Source organism: Prionailurus bengalensis, chromosome B3 (genome assembly GCF_016509475.1).
Source record: "Prionailurus bengalensis isolate Pbe53 chromosome B3, Fcat_Pben_1.1_paternal_pri, whole genome shotgun sequence".
In the NCBI taxonomy this organism is placed as follows: domain Eukaryota; kingdom Metazoa; phylum Chordata; class Mammalia; order Carnivora; family Felidae; genus Prionailurus; species Prionailurus bengalensis.
In genome coordinates, this window is record NC_057355.1 from 132,560,873 (window position 1) to 132,580,614 (window position 19,742).

General features: G+C 45.7%; 1 protein-coding gene across 2 annotated transcripts in view; it reads right to left on the bottom strand.

The window, feature by feature from the left end:
- KCNK10 (potassium two pore domain channel subfamily K member 10) overlaps positions 1-19,742 on the bottom strand; it is a 134,248-nt gene that overhangs the window by 58,598 nt on the left and 55,908 nt on the right. For both annotated transcript variants that reach the window (XM_043556790.1, XM_043556789.1), the window contains exon 2: positions 16,648-16,982. In XM_043556790.1, the coding sequence (XP_043412725.1) occupies positions 16,648-16,872 (225 nt within the window). In that variant the 5' untranslated portion in view covers positions 16,873-16,982. The remainder of the gene's footprint in view (positions 1-16,647; positions 16,983-19,742) is intronic.

Consider the following 19,742-nt stretch of genomic DNA (forward strand, 5'->3'; position numbering starts at 1 on the left):
CTTGTTTTCACATTGCGTTTTTCTCTGCGTTCAGGCTGCAGAAGTGAAGCTAAGCCAGGCCATTAGAAAAGTCTGGGCACAGAGATAAAGAAATCATGCATATAAGCTGTGTACTGTTTCACTTAAAAGATCAGGTACAGGGTAGAGGCGTGTCACCAAGAGTAGCATCATGTTAGGCCATAATCTCAGACCCGATGCACATCATGTGTTCACTTACAAGTTCAACCACTATCAAGTTCAGAGAGGTCTTATGAGGATCAAAAAAAAAAAAATTACACTAGATGTGATATGAGAGCCTCAAGCTTCAGGGAAAGAGTATTCTAGATAAGAGAGCATTACTTTAAAATTTAATTCCACTCCTCCTTGAATTTCCTTCTTAGCCTCTAAGTTGGAATCTCCAGCACCCACCCAACTACCCAGCAAACGACTCAGGAGTGAACGCTCAAATCAATAATAAATGAACAAACTGAAGTAATAAATTCAGGCCCATGCAACTTACTTCTTCTGTAAAGGCAGACAAACCTAAGAAAGTAACCCAACAAAAATAAATATAGTGATGATTTTAAAAGAGAAGAAGAAGGTGAGAAGCTAACTTACATGGAAGCAAGATCTTAAAAAGTAGAATCGTGGTTGCCAGGGGCTGTGGTGGGGAGAATGGGGAGATGTTGGCCAAAGAGTACAAACTTTCAGTAACAAGATGAGTAAATTCTGGGGATCTAATGCACAGCGTGGCAATCACAGCTAGTGACAATGCATTACATGCCTAAAAGTTGCTAAGAGAGCAGATCTTAGGTACTATTACCATAAAAAAAGAAATGCTAATTACGTGACACGATGAAGGTGTAATCTAATTCCACAGTAGTAATCATTTTGCAACATACAAATGTATGAAACCAATATATTATACACCTTAAACTTACACGTTATAGGTCAATCATATCTCAATAAACCTGGAGAACAAATAAATAAGGGTCTGTCTCTCCCCCATCCGCCCACCCCCCTAACCCCCGCCCCTCCATGTATTAGGACCACCTGAAAGGCATAACAGAGAAACCACAGCCACTCTGAAAGTGAGGCGGGGGGTCTGAGGTTGATATGAAGGGAGGAGGTAAAGATGGCCCTTGGAGGCGCCCCCCCATCAAGTACCCCCCCCCCCCAGCTTTCCCTGGGGCTGTAACCCATAAGGCAATGCTGGGCTGCACAAATCACTGTTCTGGAAGGCGCAAGATACCATCACAAGTGTTAGCACTACAGCGGAATGAATGATGACCCACAGGAGACCACTAACTGTCTGTGGCTTTTCTCCTATGATCTGTGTACTCGGTGAGATAATCTGTTTCTGTTTCCTTATGTGGCACCAAAAAGAAAACCCAACAAAGGCAGAGCAATCATGACTCAGCTGGTCTGAGACTCTGGCTGAAGAATACAGCCAACGGGTGCCATATGCACAGACGCTAACAGCCAGAGCGATCATCTGACTTAAGTCCAACCCAGGACACTTGCCGAGTAGAGAGGGGCTCTGTTAATAATCATGGTGGGACCAAAAGACAGACCGAATGCAGGACGTATGGTCACTTTACTAATAGCTTATACCACGTGGACAAAAGGAAAGGGCCTCGTCTGAGAACCCAAAGATGGTTCTGTGTCTACAACATTCTTAGTCCCAGGAGGGCACGGTCAGCAAAGGGGTCTACGAAGTAGATAGTTAGCTAGATAGAGGCTGTGGCAGGATGACGGGGTGGGCATGAAAAGTGACTCCATAAATATATTACAAGAGAGCACACTTTCAGCCACTAATGGACAGAAGGAAAGCCACAAACCCTGTGAGGCAGAGAAAGGCAATTGGCAGAACGCATTCATTACGACTCAAAATTGCCCCTAATGATTCAAAACCCCAACAAGAGGGCAGCCCCATCTCTCCACGTTCTTGCGCAGCTGCGGCGGAAGGGCCTCAGGTAGGAAATGGAAGCGTGGTATTAATTTGTTCGCCACAGCTGCTTTTTATTTCTCCTGCTTCAGAAGCAATTCTCATATAAATATTTCCCAGCAGCAGAAGTGAATATGCTAGTGCGAGGAAAGGGGCAGTCTTACATCCAAGGGCAAGGCCACATCACAATATTTCAAACAGTGGGAGGGTACCGGAGAGGAGATCTGGAGCGGCCCCCCAGTAAGGCACTTCTATGGCAGATTCCAAGAAGCCTTTGCTTCAGTACCCAGGTGGACAGTACGACCACCATCGGCCTATTACTCTCACAACAGAGCAAATCTGTGGATCGAGTGGCAAATGTTCAGCCTCTACACATTACTCAGCTTCTCTGAGCCTCAGTTTCCTCGTCTATCAAGTGAGGGGCCTTTCCCTGTCAGGATTTTCTTTTTTAATATAATTCATTGTCAAGTTGGCTAACATACAGTGTATATATACAGTGTGCTCTTGGTTTTGGGGGTAGATTCCCATGATTCATTGCTTACATACAACACCCAGTGCTCATCCCAACAAGTGCCCTCCTCAATGCCCATCACCCATTTCCCCCCTCCCCCACAGCCCCCCCCCATCAACCCTCAGTTTGTTCTCTGTATTTAAGAGTCTCTTATGGTTTGCCTCCCTCCCTCTCTGTTTGTAACTATTTTTTTTCCCTTCCCTTCCCCCATGGTCTTCTGTTAAGTCTCTCAAGTTCCACATATGAGTGAAAACGTATGATATCTGTCTTTCTCTGACTGACTTATTTCACTTAACGTATTACCTTCCAGTTCCATCCACCTTGCTGCAAATGGCAGGATTTCATTCTTTCTCATTGCCAAGTAGTATCCCATTGTATACATAAACCACATCTTCTTTATCCACTCATCAGTTGATGGACATTTAGACTCTTTCCATAATTTGGCTATGACAAATCTTTGACAAAGCAGGAAAGAGCATCCAATGGAAAAAAGAGTCTCTTTAGCAAATAGTACTGGGAGAACTGGACAGCAACAGGCAGAAGAATGAAATTACACCACTTTCTTATACCATACACAAAAATAAACTCAAAATGGATGAAAGACCTAAATGTGAGACCAGAAACCATCAAAACCCTAGCAGAGAAAACAGGCAATGACCTCTTTGACCTCAGCCGCAGCAATTTCTTGCTCGACATGTCTCCAAAATGAACTATTGGAACCTCATCAAGATAAAAAGCATCTGCACAGCAAAGGAAACAATCAACAAAACTAAAGGCAACTGACAGAATGGGAAAAGATATTTGCAAATGACATATTGGATAAAGAGTTAGTATCCAAAATCTATAAAGAACTTACCAAACGCAACACCCATAAAACAAATAATCCAGTGAAGAAATGGGCAGAAGACATGAATACACACTTTTCCAAAGAAGACGTCCAGATGGCCAACAGACACATGAAAAGACGCTCAACATCACTCATCATCTGGGAAATACAAATCAAAACCACCCTGAGATACCACCTCACATCAGTCAGAGTAGCTATAATTAATAACTCAGGAAACAACAGATTCTGGAGAAGATGTGGAGAAATGGGAACCCTATCACACCATTGGTGGGAATGCAAGCTGGTGCAGCCGTTCTGGAATACAGTGTGGAGGTTCCTCAAAAAATTAAAAAATAGAACTACCCTATGATCCAGAAATTGCACTACTAGGAATTTATCCAAAGGATACAGGAGTGCTGATTCATAGGGGCACATGTACCCCAATGTTTATAGCAGTGCTTTCAACAATAGTCAAATTATGGAAAGAGGATTTTTTTTTAATGTATGAAAACTTTGAGAAGTGTGCCTTGTCATTTCATATATAATAATACTAATGATAGCAGGAATCCTTTCTGAGCACTTACTAGTGCACAGAGTGACTCAGTTAACCCTCATGATGATCCTGTGAGACAGGCATCACTGTCTTCATGTGGGACACATGAGATTTAGAAGAGGGAAGTACCTCGACCATGGTCCCACATCTAGGGCACAGCAAAGTGAGCCAGTGGCTGCTATTAGAATTGTCAATGGGAGGGGCACCTGGGTGGCTCAGTTGGTTAAGCGTCTGACTTTGCCTCAAGTCGTGATCTCATAGTTCACGAGTTTGAGCCCCGTGTTGGGCTCTGTGCTGACAGAGCAGAGACTGGAGGCTGCTACAGATTCTGCGTTTCCCTCTCTCTCTGCTCCTCCCCTTTTCTCTCAAAACTAAATAAATTTTAAAAAACATTTTTTTTTTTAAGAATTGCCAACAGAATTGCTTCCTAAATGCCGGAAAGGAAGATTCTCTCTCCCCATCCTGTTCTTCTTTCTCCCCATCCTGGACCCTCTTGGCCCAGCTCCCTGCCTTGCAGACAGCAGGCTGGATCCCACCCAGGCTAGAACCCCTCAAGCATCTATGAAAGGTGGAGGGAGAAGGGAGAGGGGACTGATATGCCTGTGCCTTCCCCTCCCACCTGGCAGATGGTCAACGTGGCCCCCTGCCTGTGCTGGCCATCCTACAGCCATACCACCTCAGCATCTCCCACAAAGAAATGCCCACAAAAACTTTTTATGTCCAGACCATAAAGAGAAAAAGAGAGGCACCTTCTGCGCCTTGGTGAATATTACGACGATGTTTATTTTCCTGCCATCCTAAGTATCAAGTTACGTGCAAATATTAGCCCTTCCTCGGGTCCCCGACAGCAAGCTTTCATCAACACTTTACAGCCTGGTTATAAATCTAAAGTGAAGGCCACCTGCAGAACGGAGAGAACAGTAGAGAATCTGTTTAGAGAATAAAAGAGCAAATCTGAATTAACTGGACCATACACCCAGAGCCTATGGTCTTAGATAAGTAACTTTCTTGTTACCACTACTTAATTCTTTGGTGGGGGTAATGTTCTAAAACTCAATTCATTAGCGTCTGGCTATACACTAATGACTAATCTATCTATATATTGTCATGTGGGATCAAGCCATATTTGGGGGTGTCTTTTACCTTCCAAATTGTGCCTTACAATGTAGAATCAATTTTCTCTCTTTCTCTGTCTCTGTCTCTGTCTCTCTCTCTCTCTGACTACATGGGAGGATGAAATAAGAGAAATTTTAAACCATGAGGAAAGCAACAAGCTCATGAGGAAGTAGAGTATCATCCATGATCCAGTAAGATCATCAATAAGCTTCCTGACGAACTGTCACCCTTTCATCCCAGTTTGGACGCATCCTGTACAGACTCAGTAACCAATTTGCCAAGTGATACTCAAAAGTCACCCTGGTCCTGCAGAGAATGTTTGACATATGCCCCATTCTCTCTGCACTTGAGATCATTCCTATCAAACATGAGTCCGTCCACAATTTCAGAGGTGGGGAGGGGGAATTTACTGGGCTACAGAAGGAACTCCAGGAATTCGGATTCACAGCAACGTGAGCTAATTCCTTCCATTGCTATGGCATTCAAGAGACCCTGAAATCTAAGAGATGATTCATAACATCATGAAAGAGAGATGCTTCTGCTATCTTGTTTTCATTGTAGCTATTGACTTAGACTCTTCCTTGCTCTTGAGCGTTCAATATGAATCCCAAATTAATACTTCATTTCCCGTGCCTCTGTAGACAACATGCCAGCACCTATAACCAGCACCAGTGTCTAATGAGCATGATTTGATCTGGGAACAAGAAGGAAGTGGAGACAATCCCAGAGATTTTGGAGAAAGCTCTAGAATACTCACAAAAATAATCATAGTAGCCAGCATTTGAAATGCACCTTCTTCTCTTATTCAACCCTCACAAAAACCCTGTTATAAAAAGTCATGTTATTAATTCCATCTCTTGTCTAAATGAGACAAGAGAAAGCAAAAGTAACTTGGCCACAGTTGTAGTAGCTGGTAAGTGGCAGAGCCGGGACTGGTTAAAGGCACACTCCTTCAACTATGCCTTCTCCTGTCTCCCACAGACACCTCTCTGTCCACTGTGCAAACATTTTTCTAAAGCTCATCTGCTATGTCACTTTCTCCCACATGAAATAGGACAATACAGAGAAGAATTTGTGATCTGGTCCTCATTTCTCAAAGAATGAAAGGTTAACTCCTCACTTACTCCATAAAGTTAACCTGGCATCAGCAAGATTTCCATCTCTTCTGTCCACTGAGAAGGAAAGGAATTTCCTTGTTCTCAGTAAAGACTAAGAAGTTACTCTTCACCACAGATCTGAATGACAACTCATGTACTTTGGTTTTAAACAGAATACACTGACCCAGCCTCAATACCTTTATGTGAAGACACGACGTCTCTCTAGAGCACAACCAACAGGTAATCTTGACCCTCTGCCGTCCTCACAGGTGAATGAAGGTCCTTTTGAAGGTCCCACAGGTTGAGACATAGACTCCTGCTCTGTGAATAAGGGCCCAAGTGTTTCCTTATCTTCCAGCAATGGCCATACTGGATTCCAACTATCAAGACAAGTTGGTCTCCCTGACCATCAGTAGAACATTGTGGTTAAAAAGCACAGATACTGGGGGTGCCTGGGTGGCTCAGTCGGTTAAGTGTCTGACTTTGGCTCAGGTCATGATCTCATGGTCCGTGAGTTCGAGCCCCGCGTTGGGCTCTGTGCTGATAGCTCAGAGCCCGGAGCCTGCTTCAGATTCTGTGTCTCCCTCTCTCTCTACCCCTCCCCCATTCATGCTGTGTCTCTCTTTCTCTCAAAAATAAATAAACATTTTTTTAAAAAATTTTTTTAAAAAGCACAGATTCTGGGGCCAGACTCCCCATCTCCAGATCCCAGTTCTACCTCTCAGTCAAGCATGGGCAAGTTACTTAACTCCTCCCGTCAGTTTCTTACCCTCACCTCAAAGGATCATGTCAACATTAAATGATAAAGTATTTACAGCAGTGCCTGGCCTCAGTAAACACCGTGCAAGTGTTAGCTAATGATACAATTAATACCAGACTGGGAGCTTCTGGAGGACAGGGAGTAGCCATCTTGCATCTTCTGTTATTTGTTTGCTTTTTCTATTTTTTTAAATATTTTTTTAATGTTTATTTATTTTTGAGACAGAGAGAGAGACAGAGCATGAACAGGGGAGGGTCAGAGAGAGAGGGAGATACAGAATCTGAAACAGGCTCCAGGCTCTGAGCGGTCAGCACAGAGCCTGACGCGGAGCTTGAACTCACGAACCGCGAGATCATGACCTAAGCCGAAGTCGGACGCTTAACCGACTGAGCCACCCAGGCGCCCCTGTTATTTGTTTTCTAATCACAAGAGTCTAACACAGCACCTGCTTCGTGACAAGCATTCAGTAAATATTAGTTATCTAAATGAATACATCTGATTATAAATGATGAAAATAATTAAATGAGCCGCACACCATCAAAATCTCGTTAAATAAGATTTTCGCTTCACTTTAAACGAGAAGCAGACACATGCACATTTGTACAGAAATGTGGATGCCGTACCACTCATTGCTGGGTTTTTGTTTTATTTTTATGGGAGTTGTTTTTTTTTTTTTTTTTTTTTTTTTTTTTTTTGGAACACAATCCTCATTTGCAAATTCATTTTTCCAGTAGCATGCCAATTTCCATTAGCTCTTTAATTTCTGGCTTAAAAGCTTCAGGACTTCACTAAACACTGATGGAATCACAACCTCCGGGATGAAAACAATAATAATAATGAACTGGAGGCCTGTAGAGACAGGCCAGGGGCTGCAGGCCCAACCCTGCGTGCACTGAACCATCTTGTGTATGACTGCTTCACTGGAGAAATGGCAGTGCCTCTGACTTCGGGACACCTGCCAGGAGGAGTCACTTCAATTTGTCAGGGCTGCGTCCTTGGGCACAAAGGACCCAAACCCGCACTCAGCAGAGGTCACCTGCTGCCTCAGCTGTGGCCTAAACTTCTTGCCCAAAAGCTGCTTGGAAGAAGTGATGGCCCAGGGCGGGGAAGGACAAGGCTTAGCTGGCTCTGCTCTCTGACTCACAGCACGGATTTCTGCGGACTGCTGAATCGGTGTCTCCAGTGCCACGCTTCTCTTAAATCGCTGCATTCCTAAATACGTAAACTTTGGAGGTTATGGACACCAAGGGAATCTGCTCATGCAGGAAAAAAAGACACGAATATGCTTTAAGAGAAGTACTCTTGACAACAAGGCTGAAAAGAAAGGGCTTCTATTGCCCAGAAACAAATTTTCTGCTTCGCTTCTGTGAAGGTTTGAAATGAAGGGCTCTTGGTCTCCAAAACAGATATGAAAATCCCTATTCCTTCATTCCTCAAGCCTTGAGCATCTTCTGTGGGCCAGCTACTTGTGCCAGGCATGAGCAACATAAGGATAAAAGACACAGACTCAACCTGGAAGACCTTAGAGCTGTGGGAAGGAGACGGATGAGAAAGACAGTAGTCACTCAATAGAGTCTATTAAGCGTGGAGGCAAATGTGAGTGATTGATGCTACAGGGCCAAGCAGAGCACCTCACGCCATGGAGGGTACACGATGGCTTCCCTGAAGACTTGAGTTTGGGCACCTCTGAAGGCAAATGATTCAGAAATCCAAAGCGTAACACTTAGCAGAGTGCCATAGTTGGTACTCCGTGAATGTGTAGTTACTAAATGAATGAATGAATGGATGAATGAATGATTTAAAACCAGCTCTTTGACTACCACTGCAACCCTTTGGATCGAGATAAGGGACCCAAATGGCAAACTGGTGACTGATCACATCACGTCACCCTGCTGCCTGAAACACGGCCACAGCTTCCCAGTGCGCTTAGGATAAAGTCCAACATCAGGCCCCGCACGGTTTGCTCCCCTTGCCCCTGCTCCCAGTCCAACCTCCTACCAACCTCCTACCTTGCTAACTCCCCTCCAGCCATAAATGCTCCTCTTGTCTCAAGTCCCAAGACACCCTGGGCACCCTTCCACCACAGGGTCTTGGCACTCAGCTGCCCCACCTGGACTCCCCATGCCCCCTCTGTCAGACCTCCTGCTCACATGCCCCACGGCTCCATCCCGTCTGCAGCATTCACTCATGGCGGTTTTATTTATACTAATTTGTGTGGTCACACACACAAGATTTGCCTCCCCTACTACCTATCAGTAGGGTAGCCATATGATTTATCTTTCAAACCAGGACACTTGCGACAGAGACAGAGATGCTATTATTATTCCAGAACCACGAAAACTGGGATGTTCGGTCATCCTAGTTATAAGCTCCAAGAGGTCAGGGACTACGTCCACCTTTTATTCACCATTATGTCCCCAGGACTTAGCACTGAAGTTGGCGCACGGCAGGAAATCAGTAAATTTGTTGAATGAATGAATGAATGAATGAGTAATGGAGTAAGGGATTTGAAGCTTGAAAGAAGAAGGGAATGGTAAATGTCACAGCCTTGGGAAATGTTCATGGCTCATGCAAATTAACTAACATCTCCTGCTCCTGGAGAAAAGTTTGGCAGCTCCTGATCTCTGGCCCGCCCTTATCTGCAGAATAGCGGCTTTGGTTACCATGGCAGCATTAAAGGTCCATGCCCAGGACACAACACAGTACCCCGTCCTCTCCTGCAGCCTCTTGTACCTTAAATGAAATCATGTCCCACCAAATCATGGTGGAGTCAGGCCCAAAGAGCAGAGCTAGTAAAATGAGTCAGTAGGCCAGAGTCCTGAGCAAAGTATCTAACACTCTAATCACTTATTAGCAAAGGATAAAAATCCCTAAGAGATCATAAAGGGAAAACCAGTGGCAGAAGTCCTGTTGACTAACGTAAAAAGTCCTGCACCAGTCCAAGTGGGGAAGGGAAGATATAGCAGGATGAGAGGGGACCCCCACCCACAAAGGCTCATACTTCCAGGAAATTCCAGACCTGGCTGACAGTTGAGAGCTTCAGGTTTGCTTCAGATAAAGAGACCATCATGACTAGGAAGTACCCATTTTGAGGTCAAGACAGTTCTGAGAAGTTAAGCAACTTGCCCAAGCAAGGACTGAAGGATGCCAGGAAAAATGTCCACCTCCCAGCATCAAGGTAGTGTAATCACTGGGGTGGGGGGTGGGGTGGGGATTAGGGGGTGCGGGGCAGGGTGGGGGGTCAGAGACGTTATACAAGCTGTCCCCAGGGGACCCCTCCAGTGAGAGAGGAATCCTTGTTGCCTGCACTACAAGACCCTTACAATGGAACATCCCGAGTCCTCCCTGGTGGTCATTTCATCCAATACTACACCCACTCCTGTGAAACACCTCTCCCTCGTGGCTACTACCTGGAGAGAAAATAGCCATGAGACCCCACTAGCTACTCTGGAGACCTGCAAAGTCTTAAAACATCTAAGAATTCACAGCCTGAAAACCAACTGCCACGTATCATCACTCACCCAGGCTGGGGTGTGGTTCCCCATCAGTCAGGGAAGCCACCTCATGATTTTATTCTTTGAGGTTTACAGAAGACGAAGGTGTTCTTGCTTTCTCTGGGACTAGCCATGACAGAAGCTCCCAAGACAATTGTATTGGGGTCAGGGACATAAGCAACGGAGGAATAGGAGAGCACTGAGGATAAAGAGATTCTTAGGATTCCTGGACACCAGCTATATGCCAGGCACTCTGCTGGGTGCTCTGAGTGGGTTACCTCCTTCCCTCTTCAGCTTCTGAATGAGAGGGACTGTTCCACCCTTTTGTAGGAGGAGAAGACTTAGGTTCAGTGTGGTGAGGGACCAAGTCTACCTGACTTTCAGGCCCATGCTCCTTCCCCTCTTTGACACCCCCTTCTTTGAAAATACAATATAGTCCACACGTGTAATGCTATAGTGCCAGGTGAGATAGCCCACATCTCCTTAAAAATTTCTCCTTTTCCTCCAGTATTTTCCTTGGGGGTAAAAGCTTTCAGAAAAGGCCCAGATGTGCTATAGGGGGATACTCACCGTTGATGCAAGTTGAGCAGCATAGCCCAATGGCTAGACCTACGGGCTCTGGAGTCAGGTATCCCAAGGCTCAAATCCCAGTTTAACCATGCATTGGCTGTGACTTACCTTGAACCAGTTACTTCTTAGAATTAATTTTCTCATCCATAAAATGCAATGACGGCAGTGCAAACCTATCTGTAGGCTTATTGCAAGGGTTAAATGAACTCAGACCTGGAAACACTTAGAAGAGTGCCTAGAGGAAAGTAAACCACCAATAAGTGGTAGCCATTTTTCATTACCTCGACAGCTCTGCAGGAGATCTCTCTGTTACTGTCATCTGCAGACTCCCTCGCGTCGCCTCGGGGGCGAGAGTCTAAAGATGGATGGCTCTTATGTGTCCCCTCTGGGTGGAACCCCTGAGACCCAGCTCTGGTTAAGTGGCTTGCCCCAGGGCGTCAAACTAGAAAGATCCACACGCCTCACTAGGGGTAAACAGCAGTCAGGTACAGATGACATCCACCCCTTCACTCAGTCACACCTTGGAATGATGGCCACCCTATTGTTCCACTGACCTGTGCCAGCCTTGGGGGCTGCCTGAGTCTTCTGGGACCCTGAGGTTCTCTGGAATGTTTCTCGAACTACAGGAGGAACCATGGAGGAGGGGCAGACAGTGATCAGTGTCCCCACCACGGCTCGGGATAAAGACGCGGATCTAGATGGCCCCAGTAAACCCTCTAAATGGAATAGGAAACTGGTCCATTTCCTCCCTGAGCTCAGGCCACAAAGACACAGCCCCTCGGTGTTAGCAACCCAACCCAGCACTCACAGAGCAATTTCTGCGAAGGTGACTTCACACTTCAACAGTGGAAGCACATTGAGAAAATTTGTCAATGACAAAATTTAGGATCGAAACCCCGGAGGGCCTTTTAGGAGCTTTCTTCTCTTTTCCCTTAGGAGGATCCCAGGATGCACATACTTCAGAGGCTTTCTGGCTTTTTAATTCCTTCCCGAACAAAGAAATAGTAGCAATCACAACAGCTGCAAGTAACTGAACTTTTTGTTTACTATTCATACGACCCAAACAGATGGACACTAATACCACTCTCTCCATTTTACAGACGGGAAGGTGAGGCCCCGGGGTGACTCCCCTATTTCCCAAGTCACCTGGCCGGGAAGCGGGAAAGAGATTTAACACAGGAAGGGAAACTGCAGAGTCTGGGTGCTTATTGCCACGCTATGCTGCCCACGCAGCCTCTGCTTGAACAAGGAGCACTGAGCAGGCACTCCAGAAATCTCTGCTGAATGGGGAATGAGTCATTTGCAAGTTTTCTTCATCCGACTCTCTTAAACGTGGCCCCTTCCATGGGTGATGGGTATTGAAGAGGGCATCTTTTGGGATGAGCACTGGGTGTTGTATGGAAATCAATTTGACAATAAATTTCATATATTTAAAAAAAAGGAAATAGTTTGCTATAACTGTCAAAAAAAAAAAAAACGTGGCCCCTTCCCTGTTACCTCAGTATCTGTGTCTCACTTATGATGTTCTAATAGTCTCCTTATGAGTCTTCCTTCCTTCAATTTCTCCTTCCACCAACCCAAAGCCCCCCTTGCTAGAAGAGTTATTTTTCCAACAGCAAATTTTCATCATGTCACTGCCTTGCTTAAACTCTTCAGTGACTCCCCACTTCCCAGGGCAGAAAGCCTAACTCCTCAGCAAGGCTCTCTGGGCACCTCCCAAATCCAGCCCCACTCGCCTCCCCAGTCTTATCTACCACCCCTCCCTACACCTCTCAGCTCAGGCCACACTGACCACCTGCAGCTTCCTCAATGGGCCACATTCACCATTGGGGTGCCCTTGACCCATGACCTAGGGAATGAATCTCCTCCCACAGTCCACGTTTCCGTTTGCATGTGCGGTGGTTAAAAGCCTAGGATGCATGGTCAGACCGCCCAGGAGTAAATCCTAGATCTTCTGCTTACTAACCGGGTGACCTTGAGCACATAACTTCGCTGCCTGATGCCTCTGTTTCCGTGGGCACAAAAGACTATCCTTGTAGAACGGTTATAGGGACCAAAAGAGATAAAGAGCCACAGAATCTTCCCTGACCTCTGTTTGCGTCACTGGGGCTCCCATTTTTTATGTACTTCTAGTAGCTCCATTCTGGCCGTCATAAAAAGACAAGACAGAACAAATGCTGGCAGGGACGTGGAGAAAGGGGAACCCTCTCGCGCTGCTGGTGGGAATGTAAATCAGTGCCGCCACTCTGGAAAACAGTATGGAGGTTCCTCAAAAACATAAAAATAGAACTACCATATGATCCAGCAATTGCACTTCTGGGAATACGTCCAAGAAAACACAAAAACACTAACTTGAAAAGATACACGCACCTCATGCTCATGGCAGCATTATTTACAGTAGACAAGACCCGGAAACCACCTAAGTGTCCATCGACAAAGGAGCAGATAAAGGAGTTGTGGTACATAATATATACAGTGGAACACGAGTGGACGGCATTATGCTAAGTAAAATAGGTCAGACAGAGAAAGACAAATACTGTATGACCTCACTTATATGTGGAATCTAAGAGAAAAATTCATAGAAAAAGAGATCAGAGGCCAAGGGGAGGGGGAGGGGGCCTGGAGGAAGGTGGTTAAAAAGTATCAGCTTCCGGTTATAAGATCCCTAAGTAGGGGCACCTGGGTGGTTCAGTCACTTAACCATCCGACCTCAGCTCAGGGTATGATCTCACGGTTTGTGGGTTCGAGCCCCGTGTCGGGTTCTGTGCTGACAGCTCAGAGCCCGGAGCCTGCTTCGGATTCTGTGTCTCCCTCTCTCTGCCCCCTCCCCTGCTCATGTTCTTCCTCTCTCTCTCTCTCAAAAATAAATAAACGTTAAAAAATAAAATTAAAATAAGATCCATAAGTAGTAAGGACAAAAAGTACAGCATGATGACCATAGCTAACACTGCAGTGTGATATATAGGAAAGGTGTTAAGAGAGCAAATCTCGAGGGTCCTCAGCACAAGGAGAAGATTTTTTTTTTCTCTTTTTGCTTTTTTTCTTAATTTAGCTCTATGAGGTGATGGATGCCAACCAAACATAGTGGTAATCATCACAGAATATATGTTCCCAACCATTCTTCTGTACATCCAAACTTATACAGTGATGCATGTCAATTACACCGCCATAAAACCGGAAAAATAATAGCTCCATTCCAGTGAATTGCGGTTGTTGGGTTACATGCCTCTTCCTCCAGGGTTTCTCTGCCTCGGCACTGCTGACACCTGCCTGCATAATTCTTTGCTGTGGCCAGGGCCGTCCTGTGCACTGCAGGATGTCAGCAGCCTCTCTGGTCTCTACTCACCAGACCCTACTAACACCGCCTCAAGACTTGACAACTAAAAATGCCTCCAGACATTGTCAGAGGTCCTCTGGGGGGCAGACCCCCCCTCCCCATTAAGAACCACTGCCTGAACCAGGGGATGTATGGAAGTGTTGAATCTCTATATTGTACACCTGAAACTAATGCAACACCGTATGTTAACTAACAGGAATTAAAATAAAAACTTCAAAGAAACGGTGCCACTGCCTGAAACTCTAAGCTCCTGGAGCAATCCTACAAGCACCAGTGGCAGCAGCAATAGCAATCGTGTTTTCTGAGCACTCACCACGTGCAAAGCCCTTCTCAGTGAGTCATAGAATTTAATCCTCTCAACACCCCAGGGGGGAGGGATTTTAGGCACATTTTATTGATAATGAAACTGGATCTCAGAGAGGTTAGTAACTTGCTCACGGTGTGTTTTATTTTCACCTTTTCTATCCCCAGCACCTAGCATGTTACCTGATACAACAGGCGTTCAATAGCAAGTTAAAGAATGCATGGATGAGGGGTGCCTGGGTGGCTCAGTCCATTAAGCATCCAACTTCGGATGCATCCGTTGATGCAAAGATAACGTGACATGACCTTTTTCCCCAAGATCTCACTGTCTATGGAAGGAAAATTCAAGCATGAATCTAGATTCAATTCAGACCACCGTTTATATGTATTGCAGCTAAATAAAAAGGGTCTCATCACAACAAGTATAATCCCATTCTTACTTAAAATTACTCCAGAATTGTTTCCCCCTTTTTCTATGGCATTCTAGGCCTTAAATCCAGCACAGATTAGTACCACACTCTCATCACCACAAACTTGACGGCGTTTTTTTCACAAAAGAAGAAAACAAAGACAAAGCTATCCAAGAAAGAGTAATATAAAACACCACCCTTAGATTTGACAGGTTTTTTTTTCATAAAAATTATAGGAACACAGGTATGAAATCATATTTATTCCCAGAGGGGGAGGTGGGGAGAGAATGTGTATTTCTAGGTATTGAAGAATCAAGTCAGATTCTCAAAATTTCTTTAAAGGAATATAATTGCTATGAAGGTTCCAGATCATAGGTAGCCCCCAAATTCCTTTACCCTATCAGTGCAGTTAGAAAGAAAGAAAGAAAGAAAGAAAGAAAGAAAGAAAGAAAGAAAGAAAGAAAGAAAGAAAGAAAAAGAAAGAAAGAAGAAAAGGAAAAGGAAAAGAAAAGAAAAGAAAAGAAAAGAAAAGAAAAGAAAAGAAAAGAAAAGAAAAGAAAAGAAAAGAAATGAGCCAGGCCAGTCTTGCAAATCCTGCAATATCCTGGATTGCAGTAACCCTTAGAATTTAATGCAGATAATCCCAGAGCAGAAGGAGTTGTGGGAGCCATCTTTTCCATCCCTCTGCCTTGCAAACGTTAGAAGCCCTGGAAAGACGTGACTCTCCCTTGCCTCCATGAATGTCACCGCCATCCACCAGGACCTACTCTTCCTGGTTCAGGAGGGTATACAGGATAGGAAATCAATTTTCAGCCTCCAAGGAAGCCATCCACCCTCCATCTCCCGCATGGTGGAACCCTCCAACCGGGCCCCCGACCATTTCACTTCCTCCCTCTGGGACTTGACTCTCTGCCCTTCACAGACTTCTGAAGCCTCCTGTTTCACTTCCTCCCATCATTCCACCTAAGAGGACTCTCTGTCTCCCATGGCCCTCCCATGGCCAAGTTCACCCCTGCCAAGGCCACCCCACCCCTGCTTTCACTGCCTCGCTTCTCTAGGTGGTAGCTCAAAGTTCTCTGCCTCCATCTTTTTATGGATGCTATTTTCTTAATACCCAAGCTATGCAAGGGCCTTAGCACGGTGCCTGATACAATAAATGTTCAAAAACAGTAACCTTGATTATTCCTATTACTGCTGTCTTTATTGTATCCCCATAAATCCACCACAGTGGCCCTCCCAAGTCACCAACAACCTCTCATGCCACCTCTGGTGGTCTTTACTCCACTTTCACTGACTTGAGATAGGTTAATACAACGCTGCTTGTTTAAAATTCTTTCTGTGGCACCTAGGACACCCTCTTAGCCCAGCAGCTCACGCAGACTTCAGAATCAGGAAGTTAATCAGTACACATAGGTGGAATGAATTGGAAAAACCAAAGCCTTTTTGCCTGCCGCTGCCTCCGGCCACCTCCTCCAAAAGCAGGTGATGTGAAACAGAGCCCACTCATCACGCGTCAGGGCATCAAGGCTGTGGCACGCATGTTCCCTCTTCCCCCTGATCATCACGTGCCTTACTCTCTGGCTCCTTGGAGGTCTCAGCTCACAGGTCGCGTCCCCGGAGAAGACCACCCTGACCATCAGGAGCATCTCAACCAAAGGCGAAACTCGGTGAGCTCCAAGGACAGAACCAACGCTGTCCCTTCTCCCCACAGTCTATCCTATGGCTGACTCACCCCCTGCTCACCTGGATCAGCGTCTCCAGCTCCTGTGGGCTCACGCAGACATGATCCCGCAGGAATTCTGCCTTCTCCAAGGCGATGGTGTTCTTCTGGCTGCTCTCGAAGGGCTGTTCCAGCGCCCGGAAGACCAGACCGCCCGTGACGAGGTAGACCACCACGACCACAAAGATGGCAACGACCGTTTTCCACTTCATGACGGTCTGCAGGCCCCCCTGGGGGGCGCCTTCCATTCTGGCTACCACCGTGGCTCGGGAGGAGACGGACAGGCGTGGGGCCGCGTGGTGCCCGCTAGTGGCACCCTTGGGCTGGCACACCGGGGGTGCTGCTGCTGGAACGGCCACTGAGAAACAGGGTGGAGGATAGGGGGAGAGAGAGTTTGTTTATGAATACAAGACACAGAACTTGGCAGAAGCAAAGCACAGATGTCTTTCTCAAGCCAGCTTTCAAACGTGAGGATCACAAACCGGCTCCCCAAGCCGGCAGGGAGGGAACCTGATCAGTTGCGAGGCGCCTGTGTGAGTTCTTGAAAAATGGGCACCAGGAGTTCTGGTTTTAAAAAAAAATAGTATTAATTGAGTTTGAAATGCTTATATTTCTCTACAAGGTCCAATTCTGAAAGCCCGTGATTTATACTTCAGCTCTTGCCTTAGCTTCCTTGGTTAAACGATATATAAGATAAATGACAAACCACCATATTTGAAATACAGACGTATTATTCAACTTGGAGAGGAAATAAATCGGAGATGGACGCCCAACGACTCTGGCCACATACTGAGGACCGGGTGATAACCAAGAGCAGAGGAGAGACTAACATCTAGCGAGTTTCAAAGTCCCTTTCATCCAGGGTCATGGTCACAAAACAAAGAAGGGTGAGCTTGGCATCAGGGAAACAAGTCAAAACTCAGACACGGTAGGGGTGCCTGGGTGGCTCAGTCGGTTAAGCGTCCGACTTTGGCTCAGGTCATGATCTCACTGTCTGTGAGTTCGAGCCCTGCGTCAGGCTCTGTGCTAACAGCTCAGAGCCTGGAGCCTGCTTCAGATTCTGTGTCTCCCTCTCTCTCTGCCCCTCCCTTGCTTATGCTCTGCCTCTCTCTGTCTCAAAAATAAATAAAAATATTGAAAAAAAAAAAAAAAACTCAGACACGGTAAAAAAAAGGTTTGGGTCTCAGAAGACTACCAAAGTGGGAAAAAAAAAAAAAAAAAGACAGACTAGAATGAGGGAAGGAATAATGAGTGATGTTTTTATGCCAATAAATTTGGTTTCCTAAAAAAAGAAGAAATAGATTCGAAGCACATTTCTCAATAGAAAATTCAGCGACTTAGATGTAATCACTCCTGATCTATTAGTAATAGAATTTTTCTTCTATTTTCCTCCAAAAAGAAGCCATTGGAAAAGAAATCTCCCCTCGTGTTGAGAACACATCGAATTCTCACAGGTCCCTGGTCTCTGTTAGGGCAATCTCGTTACCTTGGAAATAAATATGTTAAGCTGGAGGCTTTTCTGGAATGGCAGGAGGAACAGGGTAGCGTTGCACACGTAATGCTATCATGCATTTCGGAAATCTGTCTTGTGCAGCAGTGAGCAGACAGTGCACTTCGATTTTGTTCTGCCCTCATTATACTAATGCTTATTATAGCCTCTGCCATAGCGCAGCCTGGCTGTTGTGTAAATAAGGTATTAGGAGATGACAACCCTAATTACCTAAGTGGGGCCAACAATCCCACTCAAGAGAGCTCACTGCTCAGTCCCTGCCTTGGGGAACTCAAGACAAATAAAAGCACGGGGATGTCCCTGCCTGTTCACAGCACCAATGACCCTGACAATGCCTGGCCAGAAGGGTGGCCACCTCCAGGAATCTAGGTCTGTAAACATCTGCCTTTCCTCCTAGGGCCTCAAAATCAGCTTTTCTCTTGAAAACCAAGCAGAGCAATCAACCTTTTATTGTATCTTATTCTAGCAAATAAAATCATTATTGTTGATAATCGTATATAATCGCTGCAAATAAAATGTTACATTTCCTTCTGACTTACTGAACCCAAAACTGCCTGGAATCTCTGATTGAAAGATTTAAGAATTAGGATCAGCACTGTGGGCATTATGTTCTTGCTAATCCTTCCCCCAAAACACTACTTCCAGGTCCCTACTAGCCCTTGTTGATACTGAGGTGCGTCTTGTCTTGGGCAGCTTGCTTTCAGCCTTGCCCCCACGTTTCCCATTCATTCAACTTCCCCACTGTATCTCAGTCCCTTGTGCCTCTCACCATTCCTAGGACTACCAACCTTAACTCATCTTGCTTGAACCAATCCAGCAGCTGCCTAAGTGACCTCCCTGCTTCCACTCTCACCCACCTTTGACAAATCTGGGGTCAAATATCACTTCCGGAAGCACTTCCTCCCCTTTCCTCCTGTGGCCTCTGTGGACGGTGGAGTAATGGCCCCCAAAGACGTCCACATCCTAATCCCTGGGCCCTATGCCTGTGTTACCTTACAACAGGAAAGGAACTTTGCAAATGTGATTAAGTTAAAAATCTAGAGATAGGGAATTATCCTAGATTATCTGGGTGGGCCCAATATAATCACAAATTTCCTTCTAAGAGGGAGGCAAGACAGTCAGAGAAAGACATGTAAAGACAGAAGCAGAGGTCACAAGCCAAGGGATGGAATCAGCTCCTAGAAGCTGGAAGAGACAAGGAACAGACTCTTCCCTAGAGGCTCCAGAAGGATCCCACCCTGCCCACACCTTAATTTTGGCTCAATGAGACCAATTTGGAACTTCTGACCTCCAGAACCATAAGATAATAAAGATGTATTCTTTTCAGCCACTAAGATTGCTACAGCAGCAACAGGAAGCTAATACACCCCCACTAGATGAGATCTCTCTTGACCCACACTCACTGCCCTGTGCTGTTAATAGAGCCTGTTTACTTGTCACTCGACTTAGAGCTTTAGGAGGGCAGGCCCCGGGGTCTACCCTCTCACCTCTGTACCCCAGTGTCCTGTATGGTGCCTCCCACAAGAGGCACTGATAAAATGAATGAAGAACAGAAGGAAGAGACGTGGGCACGTCCGAACCGCACATACAACGTGGATGAGTGGTGTT